Raw genomic sequence first — 16,725 nt, 5'->3', positions numbered from 1 at the left:
ACGGATGTTTTAATTTCCATTGATGTTCTTCTCAACATCAGAAAATGTCCTGTCAAATCGAATTCCATTCGGTGTGCAGAATTTTCTAATAATTCCTTCTTCGACTCGAATAGGAAATAAACTTTTTGTTGTATTGGTTATAGTAAAATGTATTTCAAAACTATACCTAAGGCATAATCTTCCGTCGGAAGATAAGATTATACGACTAAAAATAAATTGTACACGCGAAGCATATAGTACCAAAAATTCTGCGATAGCCTACGGTACCAAGATTTTATTAAGATTGGCGCCTTAAGGAATGCAAGTTTAACGGATCATCGTCGACCAGCCTTCTGCTTCTTCTTCTTCGTCTTTGCCGTTTCCTTTCTCCTCGACAAGATCCTCTTCGATCCATTTGCTCGCACTTGCGTGTTGATACACACCGATGCAAACTCTTTTACATATCGGGCAAAAAAATCACCATTTTAACAAATGAAATGCAATTACTATTGCTAGAAGGTGGTCGTGTTGTGAACAACTTATTGGTTGAAAGATTGGTTTGAAATTTGCATTTATTGCTATTGTTATTCGATACTTGTGTATAGCGTTACTATTGGTAAAAACATAAATAGGATAAAATAATATGACACGATAAAATGGCAAAACAATTCAATAAAAAGTTAGCGATAGATTTTGGCGATAATTTATTTTGTAAGTTCATAAGTAAGTTCATATAAGTAATAATAAGTTCAGACTAATAGAGCGCATCGGTACTTGCAGATTGTAGAACTTCCTGGCCATTGATTGTATTATAATACTGAGACTTTCGAATATCGTACATGAAGTGTGAAGATGTTCAAGCTTGAAGGACGTTTACCAACAAGGACATTTACTCTTTTGAATCTTTCATGGTGATTTAAAATGGCGAGAAACGCATATAGACATTTACATGGATAGGTATCTCCAATTATTCGACATTACTATGTAAATTCTAACTTCTTCTGTTATTGTTCCGCTTTTCTGCTTTTTGTTCGTATTTAATGCAATGCTTAATTTTCAGAGAATTAAGCGTTTCATCGGTAGAAATGAATTTGGAGATTTTCAATATTAATATTAGAAAATCCTTTCGTTATTTGTATCAAGTAGATTTATTCAGGAATTTCTAGTAAAGTTGATCGCAGCTCGCAGCTCTTGCGAGTTCATAAACGTGGGCGTGAACTTTTCAATAAAGCCAGTCTCGTTCGGATACTTGAACGCGTGTATCGGGATCAATGACACGCCCGCAGATTCCCTGAGGTATCCTCTACGAGCTACGTAGAGGCATCCTGTAGAATTCCAACCACCTTCCTCGACTTCACAGCAGGACCTACTGGTTTCTATTTATATACCGCGCGAGACCTTGCAGCTTACAGCTTGCGCGCTTACGGACTCGGTTCCCGACCTGTGCAAACCGCTATCGCGACTCTATACTATCCTCGTATTAAACGATTATTTGCGTTTTTATATTCATGTAATGTATCTTGTTAATCGATTCGAATTTATATTAATTAACAAGATACATTATTATTCATACACTTGTACATGTACTTGCTGGACAATATCGACATGTTGAATGTTCAATTTATAATGAGAATAAAATTCCTTGTAAGATGCTACTAATATCGATATTTATACCAGTACTAGTCTCTTCTTTTCTAAGTTTTCGATATTCTTCGTACGAACAACTAGCGAACAACACGGAGAAGTTATGTAGTATATACTTTTAAGGAATTCTAGTAGAAGATGGAAGTACGTAGCCAGACAAAATATGACAAATAAATTGTGATAATGTATACAGTACTACAATAATTGATAGAGTGCAGCAATAATAATTTATTTTCTTATCTGGTATTTAATTTATGATGTTTCTTGGAATTACTCATTATTAACGAAAAAATGAGAAAAAAATAAATATTAAGTTTTTATTTATACTGTGTCAGTATTCATTTTAGATTTTTTTTTTTATAAGGATAAGGTGAAAGTATAAAGCAGCATATTATAACTAACTATGTTTACATTTTACAAGGAATAAATTTTCAAAATTTGGAATTTGATAATTACAATGATGCCATCTATCGTATGAATTGTTTACTATCGTGTGTATATATATCGAATTGTTAACTGTCTTACCCAAATACTAACATACCGTGTCTTTAAAAAGATATTTTGCAAGGAATAACGAGAAATATGGGTGATAGAATAGCAGAAATCTTTAATTCTTTTCAGACTTACTTAGTCAACGAAGAAGTATTGCGTGAAGTATATCCTAATAATATTTTACTAATATTGAAATTATGTGACAAGATAACGTAAATGCTAAATAATTGTACTACTACTTTAAACAAATTTTATTCCTATTGATTAATTCATAGTTATAAACAAAATGGATTATTTCTTTTTAAATACATGTTTATCATGTTCATTCTTATGTTCATTCTGTACATGTTTTAGGTTACGATCATTAACCCCTTTTTTGTTGTTTACCATTTAAAATTTTTTGAAATAACGAATTTTAAAATTAATTAAGGACACACTATGTATAAAAAATGATTAAAATTTTTTTCATGCTAAAGGAAATCCGTGCTATTGTAAGAGAACTTGAAAAGAACTCCAGGGACATTTTGATGATATTGCAAAACATACATAATGAAGATAACTTTAAAGAAAACTCAAGTATGTGTGTTTAATGAATCACGAAATTATCAAAGTAGTTATTATTTTTTTATTTGCAGTTATACATGAATATTGTACAAAATCAAGAGCATTGTTTGAAGATGTACGTAAGAACTATACAAGACTTGCAGATGTTGTGCCAAAAAACCAGTATTACAAATATCATGATCAATGGCGTTTTGTCACGCAAAAATTATGTTTCTTAGCATCTTTAATAATATATTTAGAAATTAAAGTTCTACTTAGCAAAGACACTGCTGCAGAAATGTTAGGAGGTATGTAATTGTTTAAAGAAATTTCTTTCATTTATTTGTATCTAATATATTTCGATACTGTACATGTAGTTAATAATGATAGAGAGGATGGTTTCCATTTGGACTTAGAAGACTACCTAATGGGACTATTACAATTGTCTGCAGAATTGGTAAGTATATTGTATAACACATCTGTTGCAATTACTTATTTGAATATTATATTTCAGAGTCGTTTTGCTATAAATAGTGTCACTAATGGTGATTATAATCGACCTATAGAAATAGCACGATTTATAAATGATCTAAGTGCAGGCTTTAGACTCTTAAATTTGAAAAATGATTCTCTAAGAAAACGTTTTGATGGCTTAAAATATGCGGCTAAAAAGGTAGAAGAAGTGGTTTATGATCTCAGTATACGAGGTTTGAAACCAAATTCAGCTACTGAAGATACAAAGTAATTATTTCTAAAAAATATTTTCTGTAAGTAACATACTGTCATACATAATAAATTATTGGATCAGCTATTTTTTTATTTATAAATTATAATAACTATCTACATTTATGTTAATTTTGTACTGAATCAAAATATATAAAAATTTAATACAAAATTCTATGTATAGTTAAATACTTAAGTTATTAATTCAAGTACTTAATAACCATCTTGTAAATTTGTTATATTTTGCAATTTTGCACTTTTAATATATCTTTGATAATTTTAAACAAAATATTTTGTTACATCTTTAGCACGATTTACACCTGAGATATGTGGTGTAATGATAACCTGCATAAAAATATTTCCTATTTTCTAATATATTAGTAAAAGAAAATTGGATTTAGTTTTAATTAATGTATGTATGTATGTAGTTACTTGTGTTAATGTTCACAATTTACTTTCTTTTGGCAATGGTTCTTCTGTAAAAACATCTAAAATAGTTCTTGAAATCCATTGTTTCTCAAGTGCGTTTAATAAATCTATCGCTTTAATTATTTTACCTCAACCTATATTGATAAGAACATTGCCATGATTTTTACAATTCTGTAATATATTTCTGTTTAACAAACCTAAAATACTAGATGTAGATGGTAAAACATTAATAATATAATCACAATTTGTGAGCATTTCAGACAAATGTGCAATTGTTCTATGTTCATCAAGATAATTTAAGTTCTCTTTAAGCGGTGTTCTCGTCACTTCCCATATGGTGGCTCCAAACATTTTTAATTTTTTTGCAACTTCAAAAATTAAAAATATTTTTATATAAAGTTAACTAGTATTTATACCACTAATAACAAAAAACACTTCGTAATATAATTACTTGTCTTCCCAATATTTCCTAAACGTAGAATACTCCAAACAAATCACAAATAAGTCTGTGATCAGAAATTTTCCCATCTGTTATCCACCCTTTATCTTTTTGATTTTGATATTGCTGTCTCTGATCACATTCAAAAATAAAAATATGTGCAATTACATACTCAGACATAGCTGAAGCTAGACTTTTGTCTGAGAAATTGCAACTGCATAATTTTTATCTTTTTATCTCAGATTTGAAGCTAGTGATTTGATACCAGCCCATGTTGTTTGTGTCCATTTTATAGATGGTAACTTATCTGTATATGGTAAAAGCAAATTACAATCAGCTACAACTGTATCTGCACTTTGTAATTTTGACAGTGTATCAAATTTATCTGAAAGAAAAAAAAGACGAGTTTGTAAGTCTATGAAGAGACATGTTCATATTGTATAATTAATGTTTCTAAGAATAAAAACACGGGAAAATGTTATCTTTAAGTCTTCTGCAATAAAAGATTAAGAAATTATTACGCGTAAGTTGTAAGATATATTAGAAAAATGCATTGAAAATTTAAATTGGGTGGATTTTCCGCCAATATCTGAAACCCAAATGCGCAAATACAGTACTCAGCATGTCGTAGTAGTAGTGCGTTTTAACACGTGCTTGCTGCGAAAAGGTCTCTTGAGCTGAAAAATTACGAGCTCTACGGGTATGAAAGAAAGTGTATGTCAAAAGTAATACCTGGCAAAATATCAAATATTGTTAAGTTTGGAAGTTGAACTCAAAGATGGTAAGATAACCTAGGAATCACAGAAAGAATTGCAATACTCTGCGTCATGTCGATACGCGGGAATATGATTTAACTTCAACCAAAGATTCCTTCAATTAAATAAAATATTCTACGATCAACCATCGCTATAACTGATTTCAAATTAATGGAATTAATATCTAACTTTAGATTTGTTGCTTCGACATGTTGCACCAATACATCTAACCTAAGTTTCCATTCAAACGAAAGATATTAACACTTATACTTTTTTATTTACATTTTCCATTTTATTTTTACTTTATTAGTCTCCACAATATAATAGTAATATTATTGTTAAAATTTTTCGAACTCGATTTTCCGTTTACATTACATGAGGAAATTACAATAGCGAAAATATCTTTTTGTGTTACTAAAAGTTGGAATGTATTAGAAAGATATCTATCTTATCTAAGTTAAATTAAAATGTGCTTCATTTTAATATCGAAATTGTAAATAAAAAGAATAAACAATATCATCTAATAATATCAACTAATTTCCAATTCTTGCACTCCGTGAAAGATTTAAAATTTAAAATATCCTCGCATACGCGACGCGTGCGCAAATTAAAGTCACTTAAAATACAAAACATAAATGTATGTAAATACTATCATGATATCAGAAAGTATAATTAAGTCTTATCACCATTAATTTTTCTAAGTTACTATCAAATATATAAATGTAAATCTTGCAATTAATTCCATTTTTTTTTAATCTATGTTTTCATAACGCGATGAAAAAATGTCAACCTTAGTACTGTTAAAAAATACACATATAAAATTTTTTGCTGTAAACCTGTAACCGAATATTTATTCATGTTTACTTTTTAACGATACCATATAATTAAAAAGTCTTTGATTTGTTTTTATGAAATATAGAGTGATAGGTTAAGAAAGCCTTAAAAATTTCGGCGCCACCAGACAATTATAAGTCGCATAAACGAGATATACATTTCTGGAAACTATTAAAATGTATGTGTAGCATTTAATTCGGATATTATTATAGACTGACAAATATTTTGAAAGATATTTGATTCGATAGAGTTTTGAACACTCTGGTAAATCGAAGGGAGTGTGAACGAGGCTTATAACAAAGGGAAACGCGAAGCATCCAATAGACGCTCGTGAGTCGACCGGTGGCGGTAGCAAGCCGATTCCCGCGCGGCGCACGTCGCATCGCGGAACTGCTCGAGCTGAACGTGTTAAATGGCTGTGCGTCGGCCATGATGGCTTTGAGCAGGGACCGTGTCACGCAAACATGTTTTCGAAGTGATATATCTCGTTTGGTGACTGAGTGACCGTGTTCCAGCGCGATGGCCGGAGAACGATGAGGCCCTGAGCGCTCTCTGTGCCGGGTATTACGGCCGCAGGGCCCCTAACCAGGCCCAGTCAGGTTCACGTTCCTTAAGTCCGAGGCCCGAGCCGACCCGACTGGTCTCACGGTTCGACACCAGCCACCTCGGTTGTCAACACGCGAGCCAGCCGCCTCAGGATGAGCAAGCTGTCGTTCAGGGCCCGTGCCCTGGACGCTTCCAAGCCCATGCCGATTTATATGGCTGAGGAACTACCGGATCTGCCAGATTACTCGGCCATTAATCGTGCTGTGCCCCAAATGCCCAGCGGCATGGAAAAGGAGGAGGAATGTGTAAGTCGAACGTTCAACCTTCTTCCAGCATGTTTTCCCTGTCCGCCATCTTACTCTCATCTACATCTTCGTAAACAACCGATAGATGGCACCCTTCTTTATCATTATTATGTCTAGAAATTCCTTATTTTTATTGTTAAACGTAATTGATAAAAATATTTTATATGTTATTGTTGTACCTCATACTTCTGTACACCTTCTTACGTCACTATTGACAGTTGTCAGCTTTGTATACTGAAGTAACGATGGAATCAAAATAGATGGTTTAACGTTGCTGTTCAACGTACAAGAATTTTTTAGTTTTCAGTTTTTCTAATTATTACATTCTTTTTATAGCATATTATGTTTAGTAATATAATTTTTGTATGATGATTGTTTCTTTCTGTTCCCGAATATGTAAACAATAAGCATTTAATAGTATGTTGTCATTATATACAATAATGGTATCTTATTGAAACAACGCTAATAATGTGTATCTACTGATATGTTGTGTAGTATGATCTTCATGTTATTTAGCTGTCTCTGCTTATACTTTATGTATTTTAAATATGTCATTTCCATTATTTTCTGCTTTATTCTTATTTTATCAATATATTCAATGTATTTGATTGACCTTCATTAAAATATATGTTTAAATGCTATTTTACAAATATATATAACATATTATTAAATGTCATTGTACATTATAGATTTGTGCATAATATTTAAGTTTTCTTATTCCTCCTTATAGTAGCATATGAAAAAGCAAAAGTTTAAATAATTTTATATTTTATCAAATTTCATATTATTTATTGTACTAACTGTTTGTGTAGGAACATCACTTGCAAAGAGCAATATGCACAGGTCTGATCATTCCTACTCCTGAGGTAACTGATTTAACAGATGTGGAAGCTTATGATAAAATATACCCAGCTGACTATAGGCTACCTCGTCAACTTATACACATGCAACGTAAGAGAATATGATAAACAATTTTTAATATTTAATGATCAATATTATTGTATATATAACAGATTTAATAATTGTATGCATTTTTTCTGAAGCTTTCGCAATGGAACAAGATATTCCAGACTATGATATGGACTCAGAAGATGAAAAATGGGTTGCAGTACAAAGTCGTAAGATGGACTTAACTCCTCTTCAATTTGAAGAAATGATGGATCGTTTAGAGAAAAGTTCAGGACAAACTGTAGTCACTCTTAACGAAGCTAAAGCACTTCTGAAAGAGGATGATGATTTAATTGTTGCTGTGTTTGATTACTGGCTGAATAAGCGTCTTAAAACAGTAAGCTTTTACATTTTATATATCTAATGGTTAATAATTACTGATAAAATTTTATTAACATCGTTGTGCCCTTTCTCTGTCTCAGCAACATCCTCTTCTATTAACGGTTAAAACAGAACATCGGTTTGGTTCAGCTGCCAATAATCCTTATTTAGCGTTTAGACGTAGAACGGAAAAAATGCAAACGCGTAAACATCGTAAAAACGACGAAACTAGTTATGAAAAAATGCTGAAGCTCCGTAGGGATCTTAGTAGAGCAGTTACCCTTTTAGAAATGGTTAAAAGAAGAGAGAAAACCAAACGAGAACATTTACATCTTACAATTGAAGTATATGAAAAAAGGTATGGACACGATTTTCCAATTTCTTTATATTTCCCTCCCTATAGAATTAGATTTCGAATATTATATAATTAATGAACTTTACAGATATCAGGCACAAGACTTTAATGGACAAATATTGGCAGAAGTATCAGCGTTGAAGACACCAAGACCTGCTTTTGCTCCACTGTTCACGAATCAGTTTGGTGTTCATCAAAATTGGGCAAATAAAGTCTGTAGTAAAGTGAGTACCTTTTTAAGATTCCATATTACTTTAGTATTAAAAAAGAAGTTCTACTAATGACAATATATTATTGTTTATTTTAGGATGATGTAGTACCCAGGAAAGAAAAAAGACAATATAAGAAGCGAAAGCATAAAACCGATAGCAGGGGAGGAAATTTGGAAGATAATGGTGTACGGGGTGGAACAGGTAGCGGAGGTGGTCGAGGAAGTCGGCCTGGTGTTCTTGGAAGCGGGCTGGACCCGCTAATAAGTTCAGACGAAGATAGTCCGCTCCCATCTCATTCACATTCTCAGCCCTCGGTTCCTTCAGATCGCGATGATGAAGACACTGCTGATGAGGGTCAATTCACTTTCCGACGAAATAGAAATAGCACTTATCTACCAGTGAGTGCAGCTAAGTTGTTCCAAATTTTTATTTTACGATTCGTTCTGACATAAACACACGTATACCGAATATTGTATGTATTTGAAACAGGACTATATATTGTTTAATTTTACACAAGCTGTTTAATGTATCATGGGTGTCAATGAAAATCGCTACGAATTATTTTAAAAGTGTGGAAATAGTCTTAAAGTTCTTTTTTTCAGGATTGTAGATATAGAGATTTTCTCTTTGCAGCCTGTATCAGGTGGATTTGGAAACTGGCCTTGGTGTGATAAAAGTGAAGGGGGCTTGGCTGATAAGAAGTATAGGTTTGCACTGACCAGTATCAGCAAACCAGTACCGAGATGTATTGGTTTCGCGCGGCGGCGAATTGGTCGGGGTGGCAGGTATGATATCTAAATATTTAGAAATAGCTATATAAAAGTGATATCTCTTAATATCGTTTAACATTATGTCACTTTCAGAGTAATATTGGATCGCTGTTCAACCGATATGGATGATATGTGGTCTTCTCTAGATTTTACAATACATCAACCAAAACGGGAACCAGTGGAATCTGATACAACTGCCACATCAACAATTCCAATCAAGAAGGAGTGGTATGTTAAATGACAAGACAAAGAAATTTGATCTTAGAATAAACGAACTAATTTATAAATTTATCTGTGATAAAGGTTACATTTCCGACCAAAGACTCCACCTGTGTCAGTGCATAGTCCAAGTGAAGAAAGTAGTGATACGGACTCAGATGTAGAGCCAACATTAACTCCATCGAAACCGCTTCCATACCCGTTCCCACCTGAAGCAACATCTATCTGTGTGGAAGTAGAGCCCGAGCGTGTAGGAGATGAACCACCTTTTACATCAGAATTCAATATCGCTGATTATTTCTCGGTGGATACGCTATCGGACTTTGATCTTGCCGTTGCGAGTATAACCGGTAGTGCGTGCATTAGTGGTCTATCGGATAATAACTCTAACGATATGCGGACAGACGAACTGGGTAGTTCACATTTTGTTGTGACTCCGCTACCTAGCAGTCTTTTGGCACAGCCTGCAACACAACAGAGTCGGCCTCAGTGCAGTGGTAGTGGTTTTAGTGTTGTAAATACTTCTACAAGTTCTACAGTCCCGTCGTCTTTCTCGTGTACAACCAACCAACCGACAACGTCGAGTGTAGTATCTACGCAATGCATAAGTGGTGCTACTGAGACACAGTCGAACCAGTCTAAACAGCAACAACATAGACAATTACCAAACAACAGCAATTCTGTTTCCATTCTGTCTAAATCCTTGACTAGTCCAACGAATAATAGGAATGGCGGTAGCTGTGGCAGTGGTAGTGCTGGAGTCAGAGTGTTTAGTGCAAGTACCACAACTAGTGGAACAATTACAAACTTTGGCAATGGACATCAAAATGGGCCATTGTCTCATATAAATAACTCTAATAATCTTTCAAATAGCACTCACGTTGTGAATAATCAGTCAACGATAGTTCTGCCACAAAAACATCCGCCGTCCACTCTGCTACCTGGCTTTATCACACAGAGCAAATTGGCGAGTCTCGCAAGGCAGCAACAACAGACGCAGAGTCAGGCGCAACAAATCCCAACGTCTGGGGAAATTACGCTTAATAGTAATAGGTAAGCATATCCATTGTTCAACTACATAAGTAGAAATCTAGTATCTTTGACTACTTTGAAAATATCTGTTATCAACAATTCCATAATTGATTATAGTGAAAATTTGGATATGAAGGTGGATGGAGTGGAAAATGCAACTTGCGATGGTAAACCACAGCAACAGCAGCTTGTACGGGCAAATAAAACAAATTCCTTAGCGATGGAAGTGACATGATGCCTGCTATCGGCACCCCTGTTGCCGCCAATACGTCACTGGGGGCTTCGCTAACTTTACCTTGCCTATGTCTGTCTACCTTCTGGAGACTGAACATACACTACGTGCTCGTTAATGCGAAATGCGGTACGGCTAGATTGCAGAAATACTCTGATCAGTTGCCTGTTACAGCGATGACAACGGAACAGTGTCAATTCCATTGCAAGTACCAAGTTGTTTTGACCATGAAATAGACTATAATTTATTTCTCTAAGTCGTTTGTTTCCTTGCAACTTGAACAGTCACAATTATTCGAGGCAGTCACAGTATTTCATTAAATCTTTATAAGGAGTAGTTCATTTCTTTTTGGTATATTAAATTTAGTATTAGTTTCAGACTGTTGTTATGTTTCTTCATTTCTTAATATAAATATCTTTTTAGATGTTAATAGATAAATATGAAAATAATATAATGTACATACTCTTTGTTTTCTGAAACAAAAAATAGTTTTGTTCAACGCAAGGGAACTTTTATATTTGACAAAATTATAGCCTCATTTTTATCAAAAACTTGGCAGAACTCCTTTCTCATTTTTTTACTCATATGCAAATGATACCATTGAAATATGTTTAATGAAGTTACTAAAATTATATCATAGGCTTTCTCAAACACAGCATTAATTATTTTTATTCCAGAAGTATTACAGAGAGATTTTTGTTTGAGTTTTCTTTTAGAAATTTTGCATGTTTGGAATACATATTCCTATTTTTGACAATTAGATAAATCTGAGAGAAGGTAATGACTAGTACACCATAAAATATTGTAAAAGCTAATTCTAAATTATATTATTTTGAAATATGAAATCTAAACTTTTGGCGGTATATTTCTGTGTGTACATTTATGATTGTAAATTTTATTTAAATGATATAAACTAGAGATAGAATAGATACCTCTTGTGAACAATGTATAGTAAACCTTTTATAAATAATCTTAATACATGTTGTTTTTTCGAAGCTCTTAATGAACTCAAATTAATTTGATTTACTGTGGATTTTTATGTTTATTTCAATACTGTATATACATACATTCAGTTTATATATAAGAAAGTATTCATCTTATTTCTTTACAAGTATGTTAAAATAGTAGTATGTTAAAAGCTTTCAGGCTGTGAAATAATGAAACTATTAACAGTAATAATCTTTATATTAGCACATAACAAAGGAGGTTCTAATTGTTTTATAGTTTTGAGGGCCACACATTTCTATTTCAGTAACATACTTTGAATTAATATAAATGTAAATATAAATTAATATTTATATTTATATATTTATATTTATATATAAATATTAATATATTTATATATTTATATTTATATATAAATATAAATCTTAATGTTGCGTTTGAGAAGCTTGTATCATGAAAATCTATATTACATTTTGACAAGTTCATGACACTATGGTTAGGGTTTATAATATCTACACAGAACATGTAAAAATTTTCGTCTTTCAATTTAGTAATTGCGAGTTGTGGAAATAAGAATAACGATTAATGAATTTATTTGCCATACAAAATATGAAACGATTTTTTCTGCATAATGATATATTAAATTTTATTAATTAGCTTGCAAGTAAATTGATTATTCTTTTTATACAAAAAATTGGCATACAGTGAAATTGTGTACTATTAATTTGTTAAGTACTTTATAGCAAGATTTAAGTAACAGTATTTGGGAAAATGGGTATATCTTATATATGTATATTCATACCAGTAGAATTCTTTACAAAAAATTGATACATTACATAAATATTAGAATAATAGCTGAGTCTGTGTTTAAGCTTTAAATAAGGGATTATCAGCTTCCTGCTTAAATCAAACATATAACGTCGTATCAATGAGTACTAATGCCATACAAAAATTTAGTTGTTTATGCAGACAAACAGTTTTTGAAATCTACTGGTATAATTATACGAAAATTGAGATTGAGGCATTTACTGGTACATAATCCATATACTTTGTTACATAATTTTGCAGATAAAAAGAAAAGTTTAATTACCACTAGATAAAACCAACATGAAAATGAAAATAGTTACTGAATCTGCGCACATTTTTATGCGCGTTATTCTCTTCCTCTTAGTCTTTCTACATTATTGTCTCCCATTCCATGTAACTGTATATCGAGATACTACATTAAAATATAAGCATTGAATAAAAAAATAAGTTAGCAAGAAAATTGACAATATCGAGATTCTAAGATGTTTTTATTTGATAATTGATGATACGAAAGAAGCAGTTGTTTTATTTGAAAGAAAGATTACTCATTTATTACAATTACACATTTCATATTTCTGTGTGGCTAATAGGAAGGACACCTATAAAAAAATACATATAGTTACTTAAAATAGATTATTAAATATATGAGTTTAGAACTGACGAAATTCAAGAGTATCTGTCGCATAATTCTTATTATTATTTAGAAAAGGTTTCATTCACATATGCAACACATTGTCTGTTGTTTATTTGAAATTTGTAGGCACTGATCAAGACGAATAATATCCTAGCCACTTGGACTGAAGATTTATAATTTAAGTGTATTACGAACGGCCATGGCAAAGTCTTTCAGGTAGTCATTCATTTTCCAGACTTGAAGCATAGAAATTTTTTCCAAGTATGCAATAAAAAAGTTCTTTCGCGAGCCGTAATACGAAATCAAGAGAAAAATATAATGGTGCAAATGTTGCAAATTCTAGAGACTTCATGAAATCATAATAAGAAACAAACAAAAAAGATATATTGTACATATAAAAATAATTACGCTTATTGTATCTCTTACTTTTAGGTAATTAACTAAAAAATAACTGTAATTAATGTTGTTGTGGTAGGTGCACAGCGATGTGTATGAAAATTTATGAATTCGGGACGATTTTAGAGGAGGAGTAATAAAGAAATTTTATCCTGGATAGGACTTATTATTTTGTTAAGAATTTCACTCGCCTGTATATTATATAACATTTTGTGAAATCTAATTTCTGCCACATTTGTATATATACTTTAGGTATCTGATTATTTCTCTCGTCTTTCTCAAACTCACCATTGAACATGAAGTGCTATTTCACTTTTCTTAATTATATTCACAAATTTTCAATTAAGTCGTATTTCATTACCTTTCTCATTATTTTGTTTCTTTTCCCATTCATATCTTATGTTTCTTTGCAAAATTCATTTATGAAAAGAAGAAAATATCTTCCGTCATACGATTTTGAGAAAGACGAGTGATATTATGCGGAAAAATATTTCCAAGAATGTACTTGTAAAAATCATTTGTTTATTTTAGTTGGAACGCTTTAAACGAAATATAGTGGTACATGGATTTTTATATAAAATTTATTAATGTTAAAAATATTGACCCAATAGCCATTTTACAAATGAAACGTCGAAAATCTTCAAAGGTTTGATCGCTCCAACCAAAGACTGAGTTCGCTTTACATTTTCTGATTTGGCAAACACGAAGTTTCATCGATAACGAGGCCGATATCTCGTTGCTTTTAAGTAATTTATGGTAAATAAGCTAAACAATATGGTAATCAAAGTATTACTTAGCAATATTTGTGAAATGTTTTATTATCCAAGAAAGTTTTTGTCAAATGATTTATATAGTTGATCGATGTGATTCAGAAAAAATAATTCGGTGGAATTGAACTGTGAGACTTCGTGTTTACCCAATTTGTTGCATTCGCGGAAAACAATACTGTACCATGTAAGTAGGACTAAGCCGAATCAATGCAACTATTTAGAGCGATCGAACAAGACCTATAATCGTTTCGTGTGAAAAAAAAAAAACAAATTATTAAGAGAAAGAATGAGCTTACAAATATAATGTTCAACGTGAAGCTCTTAAAAAAGTTCTGAGTGTTAAAAAAACTTTTACGATAATATCGACAGGTGTCGAAATGCGGTGTATCTATTATACGTGTATTTTATTCTGTGAATACAGTAGGACTTCTATGTCGCTGTGCGACAGGAAGATTTAATTGGAAAAAACGCTCCAACCAAAGCTCCAGTTTGAACGAAAGTTTGACGAGAGTATAGAGAATTTTTCTCAAGATTGTATAGTCGGAGAACGTAAAGGGAAGGTGTATCAAATTCTATATATGTAGAATGTTTGATCTAGACAACCCTTTTATTTGTTCTTCGATACATACATCATCTGCTCTCTCGTCCCCTGATAACACCTTTCACTGAGTGCATGTATCAAATTTAATTTGATCCAAATAAAATATCATCAGATATAAATTAAGGCGTGAATTATATTTATTGCTTATAAACCGTCGAGATCTAACAAATAAAAATTACATTCCTAAATTTATTTGCCTGTCTCTCTCTTTTTCTCTCTCTGTCTCTCTGTCTCTGTCTCTGTGTCTCTCTCTCTCTCTCTCTCTCTTTTCTATAACTCTGATATGCTTGTAATATTGTAGTACATGCTTTTTGCAATAATAATAATAAACTTTAAATTCTTTTATCGACGGAAAGCGAGAAATATTTTGAATAAAATAGTCAAAAGTGCTTGCATTTATTTGCCTTTTCATATTTTTAGACAAGTAGAGATGTTATCAGGTAGATGAGTTGTTTCCTATTAATTACATATAAAAATTTAAATTCAATTATAATTTAGCATTAATGTCTATAATAAATGTGATTAACACTTGAATCTGTTAGTTAATATAACTAATTGAATGTGTATATATTATATATATACATTGCAATTTGATTATTAAACATACCCAGATTATGTAATTTCAACAAATTGGCAAAATTATAAATAAATTAATTATTGTACATTATTCAAGTAAAAGAAGAAAAATGAAAAAAATAGTTCTTCAGTATAAAACATATATATGTGATATACATCTATGTAATTCATGTCAACAAGTCGAAGTTTACCTTTTATTTTATCTATTGTATTTACATTGCAATCACATTATAATGAATGTTTTACGTATTATACGACAACACAGTATTTGCTATACTAACTATTAAAATATATAAATGATTTGTTTCCTAAAAAATCGTAGGTGAAGAAGGAGCAGGACGCAATTGCATTTCACATATAACGCTAACAAGAAAATATTCGTAACAAACATAAATTCAACAAAATTTAAACAGGCAAATATTTTAAAATAAATTCAGATTACATCGCGTAGCTTTACCTTCCTAGCTGAGAATAATTATAAAATAAAATTTGTTTATGATGATGCTTTGTATACTTAATTCTTGCTCGAGGAACTTGAAAGAAATAGAAAAATTACATTTTCTTTGTACATTTTTTAAAATAAATTTGTTCACAGGTTTATTCTTTTATAAATATCACATTCATGCTATATAGAATTCTATGCAATTATCTTGTATAAAATTGTGAAAATAGAATTTTTTATAACTTTTTATTATGTTTCAAATATGAGGATTTTTTTATTTATAGTATTTGCGTTTTTGCAAATTTTCAAATCCGTTTTGCACCATTGAAGGTTATATACCTTTTTTTTATTTTTAGGATAATCAGATAAAAATGCCAGCAAATATGAATATTGTTTTATTTATTTGTATATTTTGTATTATAACGTTGACTTTAACAAACTTTATATAGAGAGAATGTTATTACAAATTAAAGTGTTAGAAATCTGTTTCTCGATAGAGGCATTATAATCTGCAAAATTTTATACCTAGAAACTTATAATTCTGACTATTTCTGACTAATTGATCTCATTATATACTCATTACGATATCCTCCGCTGCTTAGTATAGTATGAATAGTACTTGATACTAAATTATATAATTGTACTTATTGTAAACATATTAGATTTAAAAAAGCAAAAAGTCAAATAAGAAATTCCTTCCGGTAATAAAGCCATATACGTATGTATGTATAGATACATATGTATATCGTAAATCATATGGATAAATATGGCGGCAA

The 16,725-nt window shown here is 31.3% G+C and overlaps 2 protein-coding genes and 1 pseudogene across 2 annotated transcripts; 2 read left to right on the top strand and 1 right to left on the bottom strand.

Moving 5' to 3' along the window:
• Positions 1-2,103: 2,103 nt before the first annotated feature.
• LOC100746799 (translin) lies at positions 2,104-3,480 on the top strand. The gene is made up of 5 exons (XM_003484893.4): positions 2,104-2,277; positions 2,592-2,691; positions 2,751-2,966; positions 3,036-3,115; positions 3,173-3,480. The coding sequence occupies exons 1-5, from the start codon at positions 2,206-2,208 to the stop codon at positions 3,401-3,403; spliced, it is 699 nt and encodes a 232-aa protein (XP_003484941.1). The 5' UTR covers positions 2,104-2,205; the 3' UTR covers positions 3,404-3,480.
• A 104-nt stretch (positions 3,481-3,584) lies between these two features.
• Positions 3,585-5,723, bottom strand: LOC100746678 (annotated as a pseudogene).
• A 441-nt stretch (positions 5,724-6,164) lies between these two features.
• On the top strand, positions 6,165-15,054 carry LOC100746557 (enhancer of polycomb homolog 1). The gene is made up of 10 exons (XM_003484891.4): positions 6,165-6,689; positions 7,502-7,640; positions 7,733-7,974; positions 8,060-8,316; positions 8,402-8,537; positions 8,621-8,923; positions 9,159-9,310; positions 9,389-9,523; positions 9,599-10,567; positions 10,664-15,054. Exons 1-10 carry the CDS (start codon positions 6,537-6,539, stop codon positions 10,779-10,781), a joined length of 2,604 nt encoding a protein of 867 aa, XP_003484939.1. The 5' UTR covers positions 6,165-6,536; the 3' UTR covers positions 10,782-15,054.
• The last annotated feature ends 1,671 nt before the right edge of the window (positions 15,055-16,725 follow it).

This window comes from Bombus impatiens, unplaced genomic scaffold (genome assembly GCF_000188095.3).
Source record: "Bombus impatiens unplaced genomic scaffold, BIMP_2.2 scf_0027, whole genome shotgun sequence".
NCBI lineage: Eukaryota > Metazoa > Arthropoda > Insecta > Hymenoptera > Apidae > Bombus > Bombus impatiens.
Note: the sequence above shows the minus strand (reverse complement) of the source record. Positions and strands in the feature narration are given on the sequence as shown.